General features: G+C 40.4%; 1 protein-coding gene across 9 annotated transcripts in view; it reads left to right on the forward strand.

Annotated features, from left to right (window-relative positions):
* MAP2K4 (mitogen-activated protein kinase kinase 4) overlaps positions 1-19,198 on the forward strand; it is a 43,978-nt gene that overhangs the window by 21,202 nt on the left and 3,578 nt on the right. For 5 of the 9 annotated variants that reach the window (XM_081895388.1, XM_081895389.1, XM_081895390.1 and 2 more), the window contains 8 exons: positions 1,771-1,866; positions 9,319-9,493; positions 12,849-12,968; positions 14,271-14,390; positions 15,001-15,052; positions 15,704-15,831; positions 17,363-17,440; positions 18,997-19,145. In XM_081895388.1, coding sequence (XP_081751514.1) covers positions 1,771-1,866; positions 9,319-9,493; positions 12,849-12,968; positions 14,271-14,390; positions 15,001-15,052; positions 15,704-15,831; positions 17,363-17,440; positions 18,997-19,145 — 918 coding nt within the window. The remainder of the gene's footprint in view (positions 1-1,770; positions 1,867-9,318; positions 9,494-12,848; positions 12,969-14,270; positions 14,391-15,000; positions 15,053-15,703; positions 15,832-17,362; positions 17,441-18,996; positions 19,146-19,198) is intronic. The other 4 variants (XM_081895393.1, XM_081895394.1, XM_081895395.1 and 1 more) reach the window with 1 other exon arrangement.

A 19,198-nucleotide genomic window follows, 5' to 3' on the forward strand; every position in this document is an offset into this window, starting at 1 on the left:
GATGGCATTGTGTTAAATCTTCAGGTCTTAAAAAAACAAAATAAAATCAGAGCAAGGGAGATTTGGCCGTAATTAAATCATTTCTGCTGGAACATGACTTTAATCCCGAAGTACCTAATGATTCTGTGCATCTAGAATAGAAGAGGAAGTACTAGACTGGCAAGTTCCCCCTAAGCTTTCTTCTTCAGAGTACCTTTGTTGAACAGCCCCAGAATATTTTAAAACTCTAGCTGGAGAACTGCCCCCCATGTCCTTTTCATGCAGCTTCAAGCTTCCCCTCAAGGGTTGGGGCAGGCACCTTCCAACTCAGGTTTTTCTTTTTCCTTGATGAAGGTTCAGGATTTAGAAAAGTAAAATCTATGCAGAGAGAATTAATTCCAGTACATTTTTTTTTTGACAAGAATTATAGAATTATTATATTTGAGTAAAGACTGTCTCCATGCCAACCATTACATTTCACTATTCACAATAGAGATCGCCGGAATGATTATCAGATATGGTGAGCTCATCTCCACTGTCTTAGACAAGGTTCCTTATCATTTTACTCTTCCGAAGGATGCTTTCATATACACGTTGCTTTAGGAACAGTGGTACAACCCTCACAGTTGCCTAAGGCATTATTTATCCTGTGTATCTCACCTTAGATCCTTGAAGAAGATGCCTTAAATACTTCGTTTCTTCTCTTACTTTTTTGAATTTCTAGGGACGGCCATTGTATCCACCCCCCATTCCTATTGGAAACCTCAACACCACTGAGAGATCAGAAAAATTTACTTTCTCTCTTCTTTCTTGTGAGCCTCTGGTTGGATTTTCCTTTTTTGTGGGGAGCAGGAATCCTAAGAAGCAGATCAGAGGAGCAGCTTGGCAGATCTCTGTGTCCCCCTCTCTGTCTCTCCTTAATTAGCAGAGGACTCAAGGAGATTTTGATGCATCTCTTTTCCTAACAGCCTTGACTTGACCGTTGGTTTTTATGTATGTAAACATACTGAATCTTCCTCCCCTGTTTGTCCTGCCCCTGCAAAGGGGTAGGTTTTGTTAGTGTTAGAAGAGGAGATTTCTTACCTGGAAATACTTGTGAGAGATTCGGATCCAGAAACTTCCTTGTTCCTCACACAATCACAGAGTGGACAGTGAAAGCTAGCTTCTAGCTCTTCCAGTTTCTTAGGGAAGAATTCAGTTCACTCCAATCTAAATAAGTAGGGTAATAGTTACTTCTCCTGATTGGTGGATCCAAGACACAAGCACTAGTTTTCAGGTAAGAAATTTACCTTTATCAAAACAATATGATGAAGCAATGTAGTGGTAAACAATGTAGCAAATTGCGACAAAGAAGGTCAGTGGCACTAATTAGTTGATTTTAGCTAGCAATTTTATTACAGGTATGTAGTTCATAGGACAAAAGGAAATACTGCATCTGAAATTAAGGCTTGCATGCTATTCCTAAATGATCTTACTTGGAGGTAAGCCCCATTTATTTCCGAGGGATTTACTCTCAAGTAAGGTGGCATTGGATTGTAGCCTTCCATGGCTTTCATGCATTAGTATGAGTGGTTTCAAAAGGGCTTTAAATGAACTGCCACACACTTTGCTTTTTTTCCTTTTTCCAAAAAGAGAGGTATAGACTAGCCCTTAACAAGGAACTGAAATGTGCTCATTTTGTATATAAAAGGCAGTCTGTCTTTTCAGTTACTATGTGTGTATGTGTTATTGTGTCATGTGATAACAGCACTGTGTTTTCCTGTCATTTTTACAACTCTTTCCTGGCTGAAGTGATACACAAGCAACAATGGGTAGTAATCACATTGCCCCGTTCACTTTCAAAAGGAGAGAAGCGGAGATGATCGTGAAACTTTCCAGCAGGCTACAGTAAGCGTAACTGTCTGTTAGCCCCATTGTCAGATATTTTCATAACAGAAAAAGCAAAAGAAAGAAAAAGGCATGAACACCAATATACATCCTTGCAGAAATTTGTCATATTATGAGTGAATTAATATATATATATATATATATATATTTAAATTAATTATTGAATACTTTCAACATATATTTCATTATTATTGTTTAAAGCTTATAGCTGCATTCGTATTAGCAATTCCCAATGTTCTGTCCCAGCTGACTGTCATTGGCTCTAGAAAGACAGTGTATTTTTTAAAAGAGAGTACTGGTATTCAGAGGGTAATTCAGTGTGAATTTACAAAAATCTCTCCTTTTAAAACCATAAATATTTAATTCTCAAGCATGGTTGACCATAATGGATGGAGTTGATGCAGGTGTTATAAGGTTGTTGCATATTGCCTCCAAAAAGCCTTCACTGATAGAACAGCTCTAAAACCTGTGAATCAAGTTGTCTTTTGTGAAGTATTATTTCATTTTTGTAGCTGCCATACTTCCAACACCTATTGATCTGTAAAACAGCCCCCCCCTCAACAATTAATGGACCAGTGAAAATGAAACGTATGCTTCTGGTGAAGTAAGCCTGAGGCACAATTGAGGTAGAATCTACACACTTATAAAAACCATTCTGGAAACGCTTTTTTAAAAGTGTTTTTTTAAAAAAATACATTGAATTTTCCATAAGGCTCACCATCACCAACTAGTGTCACATTGTATATTGCACTTAAAACACACTTAAAATGTTTTATTTGCAGCTGTATAGATGAGTCCCAAGGCAACTGAAGAGTTGCCGTCCATTGCATGGGTGTTAGATTTTGTTCTGAATCTTCTTAATTCATAAGTAATTCATATTGGCTTTGAGTACTTCTAAAACATTTTAATATAACATTATAGCGAGTCGTGGAGGATACGGAAACATTCTGAGAAAATCAAGTATTTTCATCAATTTGGCAGAGTTCATCCGGTCCAAATTTGTGAGTCGGGCAATGCAGTACATTTCTGGGTAACTAAAATGATGTGACTTTAAAGCTACAATGCAAATAACTGTGCTAGTTCCATGTTTACCCTTCCAGGAGAATAAAGAGTCTTCTCTAAGGTCCCCTGCCTCATACTCACTAACAATAAATAGTTAAACTTGTAATTTAGGAAATTAAACCAATCCTCATATAAAGGAAATTGTATTTTTATACTATATTTTAGATCGGACTTAAAACTCCATAAAAAGTTATAATAAGAGAATCTATTTCCTTAAAATATTTTTTGCTGAATGTGAAATTGTAACTTAGTGGTTTGGGGTAGCAGACTGCAGGCCTCTGGGGACTACTTTGTTATTTTCCTTAGACCCCATGAACTGGAGACAGGTATAAAAGACATAAACTTATAATTGAAGTGTGTTAAGCCCAGGAATTTGCCTTTAAGTTTTGGAACTGAAAAGAGCCTCTAGTGCTTCCTTACAAAAATATACTTTGTCATACATCATCCCCCTCCCCCCAGCTTGGTTTCCACAGGGATCATTTTGTTGCAACAGTTGAAAGCCAGTCTTTGTCAATCTACTTCACATCACCCAGGGATCTGTCAGTAAATTCCAATTTAACTACTCTGCTATCCCAATCAGATTATTCGACTCATCATGTTCAAATCACTGATTTTGTTTTGTCATCCCATATATATATATATATATATATATATATATATATATATATATATATATATATTTGCTTTCGTAGATTTTCACGGGTACAGGAATGCAGGTTTTGGTGTCCTCGGGTGTCTTCCCGTGTAAAAGTTGGGGTGTCTAGGCGACGTTTCGACGAGGTCTCACTCTTCATCTTCAGGCTGGTGCTTTCGGCTTCCAGTAACAAGAAGCCGAAAGCACCAGCCTGAAGATGACGAGTGAGACCTCGTCGAAACGTCGCCTAGACACCCCAACTTTTACACGGGAAGACACCCGAGGACACCAAAACCATATATATATATATATATATATGGGAATCATGCACATCACTGGCTCCGCTCCCTGGGCATCCATGCATAAGATTATTCTCTGCAGAGATTGGGGTCTCATGCCATGACTATGATGCTTTGCCTTGAAAAGTGGCAATGCTTACAGGATGCGTTTACATCGTTTGATATATTTCTTTGTTGTGATGAAGAGGGACAGGCAATTTTGTCCCAAAGCTTTTCTGCTTCAGTTTTTAGACATCTGCAGCAGTATGGATGTAATTTACCAGCACATCTGTAATACCTCTTGTGCCACTGCTGGAAAATCTGGGCAACGCAAACAAGAATGATCAAGCAGGATTCAAGAGTGCATGTTGTCTTGCCAGGGCAGCAATATTACTAGATGCCTTGCCTCTTGGGAAAGAAATACTGTCTCTGATTGTTGGCTGTTGATGGTCTCACTCCTGTGAAATTATTTCTGTGTCCTTTCAGTTGCTGGTAGTTCGTTCATTTTTTTTTTTTGTCATAAAATGTGGCAAATGATTTTACTAGCATAAGCACTTACAGGTGTTGCAATAATGGCTTTCAAGCTCCATAGCACTCCTCATGGTAAATCTGCCCCCTTAAGCATGAAGGCCTTTTAAAATGTTCTTTTGCCATAGATTAGACTAATTGTTCCATTGTCTGTTGCAAAGTGTACTGTTATAACCACAGCATGTACACTTATTTTCTGTAGACCTGGAAAGAATTAAAACTGGTTTCTTTTGTTAATCTATAAATTCTGAGAACTGCTGTAGTGAGAATTGCCCTCCTTCCAGTTGGCTTTCCAAACCCTTAAGAGCAAGGTAGTGCTATGTTATCTTCCTGTACTAGAAGATTGCTTTGTAGCCTTGCAGTGTCGTGCTGTTAAGGTTTACTACTCCGCAGAGATCCTGGGCTCATAGATCTCTCATTCACAAGGACCCCCTCTACATAATGCCCTGATTGGTGACAATCAGGAAGCATTAACGTATGATATTTCTGATAAGGGGATTTAGAGCCATTGTGGTATTACCATAAAAACAGTTCTTTCCCCCAGTACAGTGGTGCCTCGCAAGACGAAATTAATCCGTTCCGTGAGGCTCTTCGTATAGCGGTTTTTTCGTCTTGCGAAGCAAGCCCATTGACAACTTAGCGGATTAGCGCTACAGCTGTCAAGCGGCTTCCAGCGATCAGCTGTTAAGCGGCTTATCAGCGGAACAGCTGATTAGCGGCTTAGCGGCTTAAGAAAAGGGCGGGAAAAGCGGAAAAAACCCCGCGGGGGGATGCAAGATTCTTTTCGTCTTGCGAAGCAACCCCATAGGGAAATTCGTTTTACGAAGCGCCTCCAAAACAGAAAACCCTTTCGTCTAGCGGGTTTTTCGTCTTGCGAGGTGTTCGTCTTGCGGGGCACCACTGTACTATTAGTCTGTGTGGAACAGTAGTGATCAGAACTGGGATCCCATGGGCAATGTGTGATTGGCAACACTGATCACCTGCAGGTGCATTTGTACAGAAGTCCTCTGTGCATAATTGCCCTGTCAGTATTTCTTATTGAGTCACAAACAGTTTGTTAAAGCTTTATCATCCTTGGAACAAGAATGCTAAAGTTTGGGGTTTTAGCTGGAGCTGTATACCTGCCCCAAACCTTTGAGTTCTGTTTCAGCAGCTGTCTAGCAACTTGTATGCCTTCTAGATTGGCCTTATTAACTAGCATATGGTTCTCGTTCTACAAGAAACTGAGGTATATCCTTGTAAATTCCCCAAATCTGATGGCTTACTCTAGCAGAAGGTAAGATGGAAAAAATGAAATACTCCCCTCCAGAGAGTCAGAAACGTTAAAAACAATAAAACAAACAGGCAATATGCCTATAGAAAAAGAACGGTCTGCTGTGAACCAGCAGCTGCACTAATCAACTAATTTTGTCTGAATTGGGTTTAAATTCCTTTAGCTCCATGCAATGCATTACCAGCCTCAGTCACTGATTCTGTTAGGACTGAAATGGAAATGAGAGATGGGAGAGGTGTTCAGGTTCTTGTCTGAACATGTAAGCACCAAATTGTGTAGGGATTCTGGGTCTAGTGTACAAGCCCTGCCCCCAACTTCATCATGCACACTTCCCTCATTCAGTCCCTGACCTTCTCTTGTGTAGGGAAGGTCTGTGTAAGAATTCTCCTCATGTGCATGCAAGTACAACTCTCTTCGTGATCAATCATGTACAAGTGAATGTGGGTAGAATCCCTATAGAAGATGGGAAGGTTTGGAGACTGAGCAGGGAAGAGGCGTGTGCAGTGACATTGAAGGTCAAGCTTGCATGCATGCTTCTGTCCCTCTGCGTGGTTTGGTACTTTTGTACTCATGCCTATACACAGTTGGAGTTCGGTGTTATCAACTCCTGATGACATAGCACTCCAAAAACACTGAATAAACTTGTGCAGTGGTTTCTCGTAGATGTCAGACACCATGAGGCACAGAATTGAACTTTTCTCCCTTGTTGGATATTCTTCAGTAATGTTAATTTAAATTTGATATGTATATTTTAAACACTGTTGTGCACCACCCTAAAATGATGTTAAGAGTGGTACAGAAATGTGTTGTATATATATTAAGCTCTGCTTTCCTGCAGCTTTCCTAGCAAAAGGACAGTACAAATTGAAAATGAGGATTTGTTCTGGTGTTACTTAAATACAGTAACCTTAAATGGATTTGTGTTGATGTGTAGTTACATTGACTTAAACCTTCGCTGTGGACAGAACCCTGATTTACTTTTGTATACTTTGGTTTATAATTGTATTTTGAGTGCTACTATGACTTCTCTCTCCTTTCTCCTCCTTATCAAAACCAAAAAGCTTCTGGTAGCTAAATTAATTTCTTAGTATTTAAATTTTAATATTTGGTTGTATGAAAAGAAAAATGGAAGTAGTTTGCACACACAACTAAATTAGGCAGATCTTCTAAGCATCCAAATGATCCTTTTACCTAGGTATCTGAAGGGTTGATTAGAATCAGAAACGGTATCTGCCTTTGACTTTAAGATAAAAATATTGGAATTCCACAGAAACCTGTTAGATATTGTTTTATTCATTACTTAACCTAGAGGGAGGCGGGGTCCTAGCTGAGCAAATCAGGGTTGTGACAGTTTGGCCACATCTATCCCAAGGTTATCAGGGTGGGGACAAGCCATTTGAATCCTTTGACATGTCACTGATGTTCGAGTCCTGGGAATCTTGTCTTAGCAAGATGGTGAGCTATGCTCTTGTTATATGTGTGTTATTTTGGGGTATTTAAGTGACTAGCCATAATGCGCCCCCCCAAAAATTAGTCATACTATGATGATGTCAATATTATTTGTATGAATTTTCAGTATCCTAGGAGTAGCAGACTTAGGGAGCAGTGTATGTTTTTGTAAACAGGTTCTGGATGTTCAGCCTTGTAGCTGCAGAAGACAATTAGCAGGACATCAGTTTACTTTTTTGTAGGATCTGGGGTGTCTGTTTCCCTATAGGTTGTTTTTTCTCAGGTTTATTTAAAAGCACGAGTATTTCATATTACCAGTATCCTGCAATGTGCTAGAAGATTGGGAGCAATTAATGCCCAACACCTGTGTAATGTGATTTCTAAGACAAATTGCTTTATCTTTAGCAGGTGCAAATGGCAAAGCTTACAATTGAATTTCTATTTATTCTTTTTTGTTTCAGCTTCTAAATTCTTTTCTTTTCCTTTTTCATTCATTAACATTTTGTAGAAAGGTCTTGTAGGTGGTTTATTTATGACACAGACAGGAATTCAGAGATGCTGATAGATTATTTTTTTGCTCGGTATTATGTTGCCTCTATATTTATCTTGTATAGCTGAATCTATATTAAAGATGACATACCAAGATCAGGGGAAGATGGAGAAAGGGAGAGAGATACTTCATCATCTTCCGAAATTGGTGTTCTTACGTAATGCCAAGCCTTTGTATTGCACCGTTCTGTATTTCCTCTTTTGTGGCAAACTGCAGTTGTAAGCCATGATCAAACCATGGTTTGCATTTCAGATTGCAGACAAACTTTGGTTTGCACAAACTATGTTTTTGCCTACTTGGATGTAACTGCAAACTGGTTTGCCACAAAAGAGGATGTGTAACAGTGTGCAAGGGGAGGAAGGTGTGTACATGCCCAAGGCTCTGTCTGAATTGAGCCAGTGTCTAGGAACTAAAAAGCCTTAGATCAAGCCTTTTTGCTATCTAATATTCTTTTATTGGTTTTAGAGGGTCTTTCTTGAATTCATATTTGGACTTATTCCAAAACTAGTATTGCAGTGCTGAGTGTTGAGTTTGCTAAGTAATTTGATTAATTTCCCATAATTTTACTTGAGTGATTACTTCTGAAGTATTCTCTGCTCTTACAATAATCACAGTTTGTGATAAATGTATAAATATCCACATTAAATTTTCAGCTATCAGGTTTGACAAGTTCCTTGGTTCAGGGCTGAGAGGAAGGGCTTTAAAACTATGAAGCACTTCTAAAATTGCAGCTGAGGAGCCCAGAGTTTAACAGTCCAATCCTAAACATGTTTAATAATAATAATAATCCTACTGAATTCTTTGAGACCTTCCTCTTACAAAGTAAGCTTCATTTTCAAACATTTGACAGTGATGGGTAGAAGATACTGGAGACTTTCACATTTGTCTTGAGATGAACACTGTTCATATTGGAAGACAAAAATAGAAAAACCGTGTTTCTTCATGCAGAACCACTTGTCAGCAAGAAAAGAAACCTAACACAGCTGTGGAAGTCTGTTCGACCCAATGTAAAAAATATCCTTTATTACTGACGCAAAATTCTGCACACTTCTTCTAGCCTTAAAATATGCACCAGCGGCTTTGTGGCTTTTTGACTAATCTTCTTTTACTTCAAAAATACACTGACAGAATATTGGCTCTGCATGTATTTTTGGAGTTAACATGATCCCTTCATTTTTTGTTGTTGTTTTCTATTAATATTTATAAACTCTTCTCGGAAACCCAACAGCCACAGGTATGGGTTTTCTTTATGGTGTTATCAATGCAGGCAATAAAAGGAGAAAGACAATCACCAGCCTAAACTTAACTCTAGAAGAATGTAGTTGCTTTATGTTACGTAGCATAACTAATATTATCCTTCTGCATTTCATAGGAATATAATACAGTTTTATGCAGGAATTTATAAACAACCACAGAAATAGACATACAGTTATTGTAATATAAGAGACAGATGGTCTTGATTAATAGCTTTAAAAAATCTAGTTGCTTTTGGTGCAATTGTTTACAGTATCTTGCCCTGTTACCTCCATCTAGATTAGATCCTTCATGGAAAGTATATTATTGCATTAGCTTTATGTTCACTACTCTGTATAAATGCATTTAATCAGTGCTGTAAGAGAGAGAAAGTTTTCAATTGATATAAAATGTGGCAAAATTCCTTCCCAATTTTTTTTGGCAGAGAGAGACTGAGAACACACAGCATTGAATCATCAGGAAAATTGAAGATTTCCCCTGAACAACATTGGGATTTTACTGCGGAGGATTTGAAAGATCTTGGAGAAATTGGACGAGGCGCTTATGGTTCTGTCAACAAAATGGTCCACAAACCAAGTGGGCAAATTATGGCTGTTAAAGTAGGTGATGCCCGTAATTATTCTTGTACTTTCCAAATGCAGGGGCAATGTATAGTGGATAATTTAATATCCATCCATCTTGCGCTCAGCAGTTGTTTGCTTTCCCCCGCTATCTGTATATTTTGCCTTGTAGTTTAGTGTTATTAAATACTTAACTGGTTTGTAAAATTATGGGTTATAAAATTTCAGGAGAACATCTAATATACGTAAGCTTCTTTTTAACACAAACACTGTATATATACTGAGACCCTTTATCTCTAGGTTCCTAGTTTTAAATCCAGCTCAGGTTTATTATTCTTAAATGCAGTTTTGCAGTGGACAGGTCAGGGTCCTTTGTGAAACAAGCTAGTTGCCTTGCTACAGTAGTTTTCATTTTTCCTACTTATCTACTTGCACCAGTGTGTTTTCAAACTGCTAGGTTGGCAGGAGCCTCGGACAAAGCAACAGGAGCTCACCCCATCATGTGGATTCGAACTGACGACTTTCCATTCGGCAAGCCCAAGAGGCACAGTGGTTTAGACCACAGCGCCAACTGCGTCCCACTCATTTCTTGTAATACTCTTTTAACAACACTGGGCTATAAAATAACTTGAAGTGAAGGCAGAATTGAGCCCTGTTCTCAGTCCAGTTATCAGCAAATATACTGTTTCATAACATGTAGGCCACTAGTCATCAAGTATAATAGGAGTAGAAGAGGGCGTGACCAGTATGCTTTATGGAATATTAAATGTTCTTCACCCTGCTTTTTCCAGCATCTGTGTCTGTGAGCTACATAAGTGACTGCTGGCCTACAAGGAATCCATTCTGTCTTGTTCCCTCCTCTCCCTGAATTTGTAGGGTGGCACATGCCATATTTTTTTCTGTGTAGCCATGCCTCTGAGTCCTGTTGAGGGTCAATATTTGGGTTTTCCATAGCAACAAATTAAGGTTTGTTACCAAGTAAATAGGTTGGTACCAACAAGGAGTTGCGTCCAGTGTGGACTGCTTCATACTTTGATTAGCCAGGTTTCGCTTGTGTATGCTGCAGTACAGCACACAAAGTATGAATGCAGAGGTGGACATTTGTAAACACAATGGACAGGCTACCTGAGAGACACATCACATTGCATCTCCCTGATACATCTTTAGTGGGTCCTTGGAACATTTAAGGATTTACATAACTTCCACGTTGACCTCAGCAACTGTCATACATTTATCTGTATGATAGACACAATTGCCATATTCAAACTTTGCTATTATGGTGATGTTTAATCCATTCCCATATATTCAGTAATAAATACTAAATAATAATAAATTATGGGAGGAATTCAGCATTCCTCTATTATAATGATTCTCTCAGCTTGCCATACAGGGCGATCTCCTCCCTGCCACCAGGTAGGCTTTTCTGGAGGTTCCCACAATCACTGGAACCAGTTTGATCTTCCCAGGATCACTCTACCTTGATTTGTGCTCAGCTTGTGTTTTCTGTGGGAAGTCTTGATAATAGGTGGCTGTTTTATGGTAAAATGATGCTGGAAAAAAGATTCTATATAGATGGCCAGTAAAAGAAAAGTAAAAGAAAAGAAATAATTCTAAAATTCCATAGACAGAATTCTAAAGAAAACAGGAAGGTCAGGCGGATACCAGCAGCCACTGAAGAAAGGGAAATATGGTAAAGAAATATTAGGAGAGGAATTCTGGAGAAGAAAATGGGAGCAAAGTCAGAAAACTCTGGAGATAAACTGTCTTTTTGCAGGGCTCTTGAAATCAAGGAGAGCACAATGGCAAGTGCTTTGCATATTTGGTCATGGGATTCCTTGGGAATACAAAGATCGGATAATGTATTGTATACAAAGGCTAGGAATAGTTCCAAGCTGAAGGGAATTGTGAAGGTTAGAGGGCATTGGCCTATATGCAGTTTAGGTATTGCCCAGAGAGTTAAGAAACACTGGAAAAAGGAAAAACAGATGGAGTGTGTTATATTTGCAGTTGTGTTTTAGAGTTCCCATTTCATCTTCTGTGTAACAGACAGTTCTTTACTTGGATCATTCTGTTCTGCCCATCACTTCCTAGGCAAACAGTTGAGCTGCTTACTATTTGTACTCTGGAATGTGTAATGGCTTTACAGCTGTAGAATAATTGTGCCCAGAAGAATTGTATAGTGTCTCCAGAACAAAGCAGAACCGTCCCATGCCTGCTATTATAACTTTCTCAAGTGGCTTTGGTCAGCATTTGTTTGGTGGGGGAGGGTATGGTATTTTTGTTACTCTTAACAGTTAGCATATAGAGATCCATATTGTTATGCTATAACTGGGGATATTTTTGTAAAGTGTCTTTTTGGGGCCACATTACGTGCTAATGTTCAAAGCATTTTTTATTGTCTGCTTAGAATTGGCCTTTTTCTTTAGAAAAACAGGGGTGTGGGTGTTCATGCTGATTTTTGATTGGGGCTGGAAGAGAGGTTAGCTGTTTAGCCCTGCACTGTTTTCCCTGGAAAATCACTCTATACAGAAGCTTTTTTGCCCCAGAAGGTGATAGCAAATTGTGGGTAGTACTGGAGGAGGTTGCCTAGAAAATAGCAATGGGTAAAGGATCAAAATCTGGATTAGGATTAGGATCCACTGCAGTTGACTTTTCTAAAAGGAGAGACATGACACAGTGCCTAAAAACACTTTTAATGTGCCATGCAGTTTGGCCCTTAGTCACAGATTGGCTACCAACGTGTCATATTCTTTATGGAGGGGGTGGGGGACCTTAGGCCAAGGGACCAAATATGGTCCTTAGTAATCTTTCCCAACCATGCTTCCTCTCCAAGCCACACCTGTGGCCAGCCTTGCACTGCGGCCTACTCAAATGTTTTTGTTAGGCTGGAATGTGTCCCATGAATTGAGTCCTGAACTGAAGAAAATACTGCCTAATAAAAGGGAATATTCATCCTCAAATATGGATCGTTGCATGATAATGGTAGCATAAGTCAGCCTTCCCCAACTTGCTGTCTTCCTATCATCCTAAACTACTGGACAAGGTGTGGTGGTTAGACTTCTGGACTAGTACCTTGGAGATCAGGTTTGAATCCTTCCTCAGGCATGGAACTCTTTGGTTGTCCTTGAGCTAGTTGCTGTTCTTCAGCCTAACCTTCCTTACAGGTTAGAGGTTATTTATTTTTCTTAAAAATCACCTGAGCTGATTAAAATGGCTCAGATGACATGTCAAAGCCCATGGGTTTGGCCTGGAGTGTAGAAGGAGTTAAGCAGGCGCTTTTGAGCAGTACATGGTTCATGTGGGTGAGCCCATAATAAGATATTAATGTGACATGCAAACACAGCTAGTTCTGTTTACTTTAATTATGATATCTCTTCCTTTCTTATTCTTTCAGAGAATTCGTTCGACAGTGGATGAAAAGGAACAGAAACAGCTTTTAATGGATTTGGATGTAGTTATGCGAAGTAGTGATTGCCCATATATTGTTCAGTTTTATGGAGCACTCTTCAGAGAGGTGGGCACTCAAAATCTGCTTAGTTTGTGACAGATTTAGTTAATACGTTTTATGACGTTTTAATGGGTAATGAAGCACATTAACTGAAGGGCAGGCAGTAGACAATTTGCAAGGGTAAACTAGTTTGGTGGGGGAGATGCATGTAAAGAAAACGTTAGCCCTGCTTTATCTCTAAAACGCCTATTTCATTTCAGTGCTTCTCAAAAGGTTCATTATAATCATGTGTTATACACTTGTGGCTTTCAAACTTTCTACCTTTTATTACATTTCACTTTTATCACATTCCTCCTCTTAAGGAGGTTGGGATGGGGCACATGGTTCTCCCCCATTTTTATCACAACAACCCTGCCCGGTAGGTTAAACTGAGATATAATAGCTGGCCCAAGACATTGAGAAGCCTAGTAAGCATCTGACTGCTCCAGGGGTCACGAGGAATGCAATGCCATTGTATTTTGGGGTGGACAATTGCTATTGTATTCAAATGTCACATGCTACCTAACTACCGTATATACTCATGTATAAGCTGACTTTTTCAGCACATTTTTTATGCTGAAGAAGCCCCCCATGGCTTATACTCGAATGAGGGTCCCACCTGAGTGCATTTTCAGCAACCCCTCGTCGGAGCAAGCTGTTTGCTGCCGCCGCTCGTGCTGCCACTGCTCTGCCAAGCACGGCTCCTGTGCCTGCCCTTGCGAGTGGCAGAGGCTGTTGGTGGTGGTGGAGGAGGAATGAGCAGCCTGAAAGCAGCCCTTTTGGGCTGCTCGTTCTTCCTCCGACGCTGCTGCCACCAGCCTCTGCCTCTCAGCAGCACCCTAGGTAGGCAGAGAGACTGGAGGAGCTGGGGGAGAGAGAGAAGCCCCCTCTGCCGTGTGCGCATGTGCACACACGCTCTCCAGCCCACTAGGAGGTTTGTGGTGTGGTGAACCGGCTTATACTCGAGTCAATAAGTTTTCCCAGTTTTTGTGTGGTAAAATTAGGTGCCTCGGCTTATATTCAGGTCGGCTTTTACTTGAGTATATACGGTAATTGATTAGACCAATTGTAATTTGACAAAAGAGGAAGCAGAATATTTTGTGAGGCAGACCAACTTGAATTTTGTTCACAGAAATATGTATGTTCTGCTTTGTCTCTCTTCGTAAGGCAAAGGTTTGCATCGGTGTTGGTTTGTATGTCCGAGGACCTCCTTTTCTATGCTTCCCTTTCCATCACAGCTTAGCAAGAGTTGCACATTGACCACCCCATGTGTATATTTCAGATTAACAATAATAAAACATGTCTTGCTTACTGCTTTTTTATTCTTAGGGTGACTGTTGGATCTGTATGGAGCTCATGTCTACCTCGTTTGATAAATTTTACAAATATGTATATAGTGTATTAGATGACGTTATTCCAGAAGAAATTCTAGGCAAAATCACTTTAGCTGTAAGTATTATTTCTATTCTCACTGCTGCCTTTTTTGTGTGTGCACACTTCTGCTTAGATTTTCAAATCCAGGATCTAGGCGGGAGATGATTTGACTTATTTAGGCTTGTTGCTGTGAAACCTAATGGTTTACCATATACTGCTCAGTCTCTGCCAGGGTGGCTTCAGAATTTTTTTTTTCTTCTGGTGGTGGAGGGGCACAGAAAGTACAAAATATACTTCTAGGTGGGTGGGTTGTGTCCCACATGCTAAGATCTCTGAAAGAAAAATAGCAGTATATGCCAAAGACAGGAGTCCAGCAACGGGGAGGCAAGAGTGGGGGTGAGCTCCTTGGTTGGGGAGTGCACTGCCCCCTATCCCAGCACCACCCATGGCCCCTGCTAGCACAAGCGGGAAACAAACCATGGTCTTACACAACCATTTCTATCACATTTTGTTTGCATTAACTACACTGTAACATGGTATAGCTATTAAATGTTTAAAGGGATGCGTCTGCATTTCTGCCTTATAAGCTGTCTGAGATGCATCTTTAAATTGTTTGGCTTTGGATTGTGTAATAGGAGGCATTTTATTATTTTTGTTCTCAATAAAAATTCTCTTTCTCTCCTAGACTGTGAAAGCACTAAACCACTTAAAAGAAAACTTGAAAATCATTCACAGAGGTAGGCTTTTCTGGATTTGTCTTTCTTACTGTGTGGTATGCCTGTCACACGCAGTTCTTCCCGAGCATGCCTGTAGATTATGCAAAATACATTTGTGAGCTATTTGGGGTATTCCACATGATCATTTTATGTTTCACTATGTCCGTGTGAGTTTTGGTTCTCTTGGGCTACCAGTTGGAGGCTGACATTAGGACAGAGCCAATTGACAATACTCATTGGGTGTTACATTTTTAAGTCACAAGTTTCTGTGTGCAGAACAGGGTCATAGTCCTATGGGAGGGGGTTTCTCCCATTTAAGTCTCTCACACACCAAAGCTGCTGCCATTGGTTGGTTGGTTGGTTGCTTGGCTGGCTGAGGTGCCTAGTTTGTTAATCCTTAACAAGCCAGGATTTGTAAGCCAACAACAACTAGGCTGGCTAGTGATCCTGGTTTGCAAGGGAGCAACAAACCGAGATCCTGACTTCGGATATCATGGGAAGCAAGCTCGAATCCAGGTTCCTGAGGGGGAGTGACTCTAGTTTCTGTGACATGCTGTCTTTAGTCGTAACTTTGTGTCTGACGCTATGTAACTTTCAGCAGTTAGAAACTGAAGTGCTTTGGTTGCAGCTTATCTGTTTAAATATGTTTCTGTTTGCCCACATCTGTTGCAGATATTAAACCTTCCAATATTCTTCTGGACAGAAACGGAAATATTAAACTCTGTGATTTTGGCATTAGTGGACAACTTGTAGACTCCATTGCCAAAACCAGAGATGCTGGCTGCCGGCCCTACATGGCAGTAAGTGGGATTTGAAAACTTATATGTGATGGGTGAGGTGTGAATAGAAATGGAATCCTTTCTTTTACTTGCTTTGTTGTAAAGGCAGAAGGTAAATATTTTGTACATGAATAGCTGAGGTTGAAATCATTCTTCAGCTTCACAAGCTAAAACTTAGATGAAGTTAGCTTGATGTGAGGCTCCTCCAGCTTAATCTTAGTACATTACATCACTGCACACCCAAGGTGTGAACAGCTTTTCTTGCAGTAATCAAATCTCATGCTTTAGTAACCTGGTCCCTCTACTGGCGAAGGTATTGGAAGCATCCATTTTCTATGTGTTTGCATTTAGATGGTCATTTGTAGGAGGAATCTATAATGATCTAGTAAAACCCTGTAGCTCCTACCAGAGCTTTTCCTGGGAAGAGGCGGCCCAGGAATAGAGTGAGGACATTTTGGGCCATGATGGTTACCATACAAAGGTGCAGGGGAACGAGGAACATACAGTTCAGTGAAATTCCTTTTGAGTAAATTAAGTCTGAGAATTGCTTAGTAACATTCTGATGAGGATGTTGGTGCCTTGTGGTAGCACGGATAAATAAAATACAGCTTTAGTTCCCAAATGTGGCAGAATAATTGACTAGTCTAAGATGGATGCCCCCTATTGCCATTTAAATAACAGACAGATGGTTACACAAGATTTCCAAAAATACAGATTCTTTTGTTCTTGGATGTGTTAGTTTTTTTAAGGAGAAGTGATGCCAGATTCAAAGCCACAGATAACAGGGAAACAAAGCATATTCTTTCAGAAATACTGGCACCAGCCAAGTGAGACTAATACACTTGAGTTGTGACATTAATAGCAGATGCTTTTGCCAAGCAGAACCAGATTGGACAAAAGTGCTGCAAAAGATTGAATGGTTCACTACAATCCTAACAATACAACATCATAAAATGCACAAATAAAATAAGAGGGTAATTTTATATAGAATAATATCTAGACTTTAGGCACCTGAAACATTGAAATACATTTAATACTTCACCGTGATGAAACTTGTATATAATAATTGTCCATGGCTTTCAAGCGGGAACCATGGGATCTAATTATCCTGAGAAGACTCATATTAAGGGCTTTCAGTTCAGACTCCAGATTCAGTACTTTGGAAAACAGTCCGCCTCAGTCAAAGATGCTTAAGGGGCTGCCTAATTTGGCTCAGTGTTTATCCAAGTCCAATACCTTCCTACCCCTTCACTAGTGAGAAATCAAAAATTTCAGAAGGATAGCTGCAGTGATTTCCCCTCAAGGCCAGTCTTTGCAGTTTTGGAGTGGGAAAAAAAGGAATCTCTTAAATCTCCCCTAATGTTTGCTTCATTTGCATAATTCATACCTTGTTGCAGGATTCTGATTTGCTTTAAATAGAGTACATGCAGCCCTGCATTAGGATTAGGATCATGGAAGGGACAGTTGGTGTTAAATGAATCCTTCTCCATATCCCACTTCAGTAAATTCTTGTCTTTTTCTTATATAACGGATATTCTTCCTCTAATTTCAGCCAGAGAGGATAGACCCCAGTGCATCCAGGCAAGGATATGATGTCCGCTCTGATGTCTGGAGCTTAGGGATTACATTGGTAAGTGAGAAATGCTAAGGGCTTTGCATGCTGCTGGAGATAAAACTCTAAAGCAGCTTGTGAAGCAGCTTTAGGAGAAGTAAAAGCTAAACTGGCATTACTCTTGTGAACATGTACACTGTGATAGGGCCTGCATTGCCTCCCTGAATAACAGACCTGGCTCAGCTTTCCTCTGCTACTCAGTTTGGCTTCCGTGGCTACTTTTTATCAGCAGTGACTTTACTCTGTTACTAGGGGGCAGCAATGCATGCTAAAACCTCAAAAGCTTTAAGCTAGGAAATCTGTTCCTTGCTGCCCCTTTAGAGCCAGTGTAAGCCCAGCCTTCCTAGGTTTGGACCACTGAAGAAAGCAAACTTAGTAGGAGTGGAGAAGAGTGTATTGAAGCAGAAAGGTAGAAACCAAGGGTTCGGTCTAATCAGAGACAATTCCAGATTCGGAGGGGCTGGTACCCTCTCTGGGCACATACACCCTTAGCATTAGCCTAGCAGTCACCCCCAAAGTGGAGCTGACTAGGGGTGGGGACAGGTGGCAATGGTATCGAAGGGGGAAACCAGGAATTCCAGCTACCACCTCCTTCATTTCCCTGGAATGCCTCTGGGCCCTGCCCTAGCATGTACAGTGGACGCTCGGGTTGCGAATGTGATCCATGCGGGAAGCACGTTCGCAACCTGCAGCGCCGCATCTGCACACGTGTAAGTTGCAATTTGGTGCCTCTGCGCAAGCACTGAAACCCAGAAGTAACCTGTTCTGGTACTTCCGGTTTTGGCGCAGTGCATAACCCAAAGCTTCTGTAACCCGAGGTATGACTAGTATGTTTATGAGGAACGGGTAGACATTGTTTCCACTGTTTTTTTTATGGGAAGCTTGAGGTCCGTCAACCGGAGACAAATGCAAAATAGGGGCTTGGGTTAATGCAGAACACACACACACACACACACACACACACAATTATTTCATGTGTTTTAAAGGTCAAGTGCTTGCCTGCTGTTTTGTGAACATTTTAAATTTAATTGAAGCAGCTGGTAAGTTGCCCACTCTGTCTCTCCAGCAATTGCCTGCACACCTCGTATGATTCTTCTTCTTTTTAACAAAAGAAGTGGAAAGCATTGCAGCTCTTCTACAGCAGCAAGATAGAGTTTCTCCCCTATCTGTGGAAAGCAGACTTGTGGGCTTTTCACAAATGGTAAAGTGTGTTTAAGGGACTCTTCATCTGAATACATCCAGCTGCAAAGACAAGGGAAAAAAGGATGTTTGTGGGGAGCAGGGGGGATTAGGATGCAGAGGGTGAGCTCTTTTAAGGTTCTACTATGTCTGGGAATCTCTTTTGAGTACCGGAACTATTATTTCTCAGGTACAAACCATCTCCCCCAAGCTTTCTTGATTTCAGCTGGCTAATTTGGGAGGGTTGCTATTGTTAAATCATAAGGAGTTGGAAACCTTGCACAGAGCTTCTGCTGGTGGGGCTTGTTTGGAGAATCCTCGCTCCCACCCTCCTGCCCCCATGAACTTTACAATGGCTAATCTAGCCCATGTTGTTCCTTTTTCTTTCGGTGTAGTATGAACTGGCCACAGGACGGTTCCCCTATCCCAAATGGAATAGTGTATTTGATCAACTGACACAAGTAGTCAAAGGAGACCCACCACAGCTGAGTAACTCAGAGGAACGGGAGTTCTCCCAAAGTTTTATCAACTTTGTCAACTTGTGGTGAGTATGCCTCGCTCTGGGGCTCTTCAGGGCATTAGTAAGTGGTTCTGGCT

Source organism: Podarcis melisellensis (assembly GCF_964234715.1).
Source record: "Podarcis melisellensis genome assembly, chromosome: 2".
Lineage (NCBI taxonomy): Eukaryota > Metazoa > Chordata > Lepidosauria > Squamata > Lacertidae > Podarcis > Podarcis melisellensis.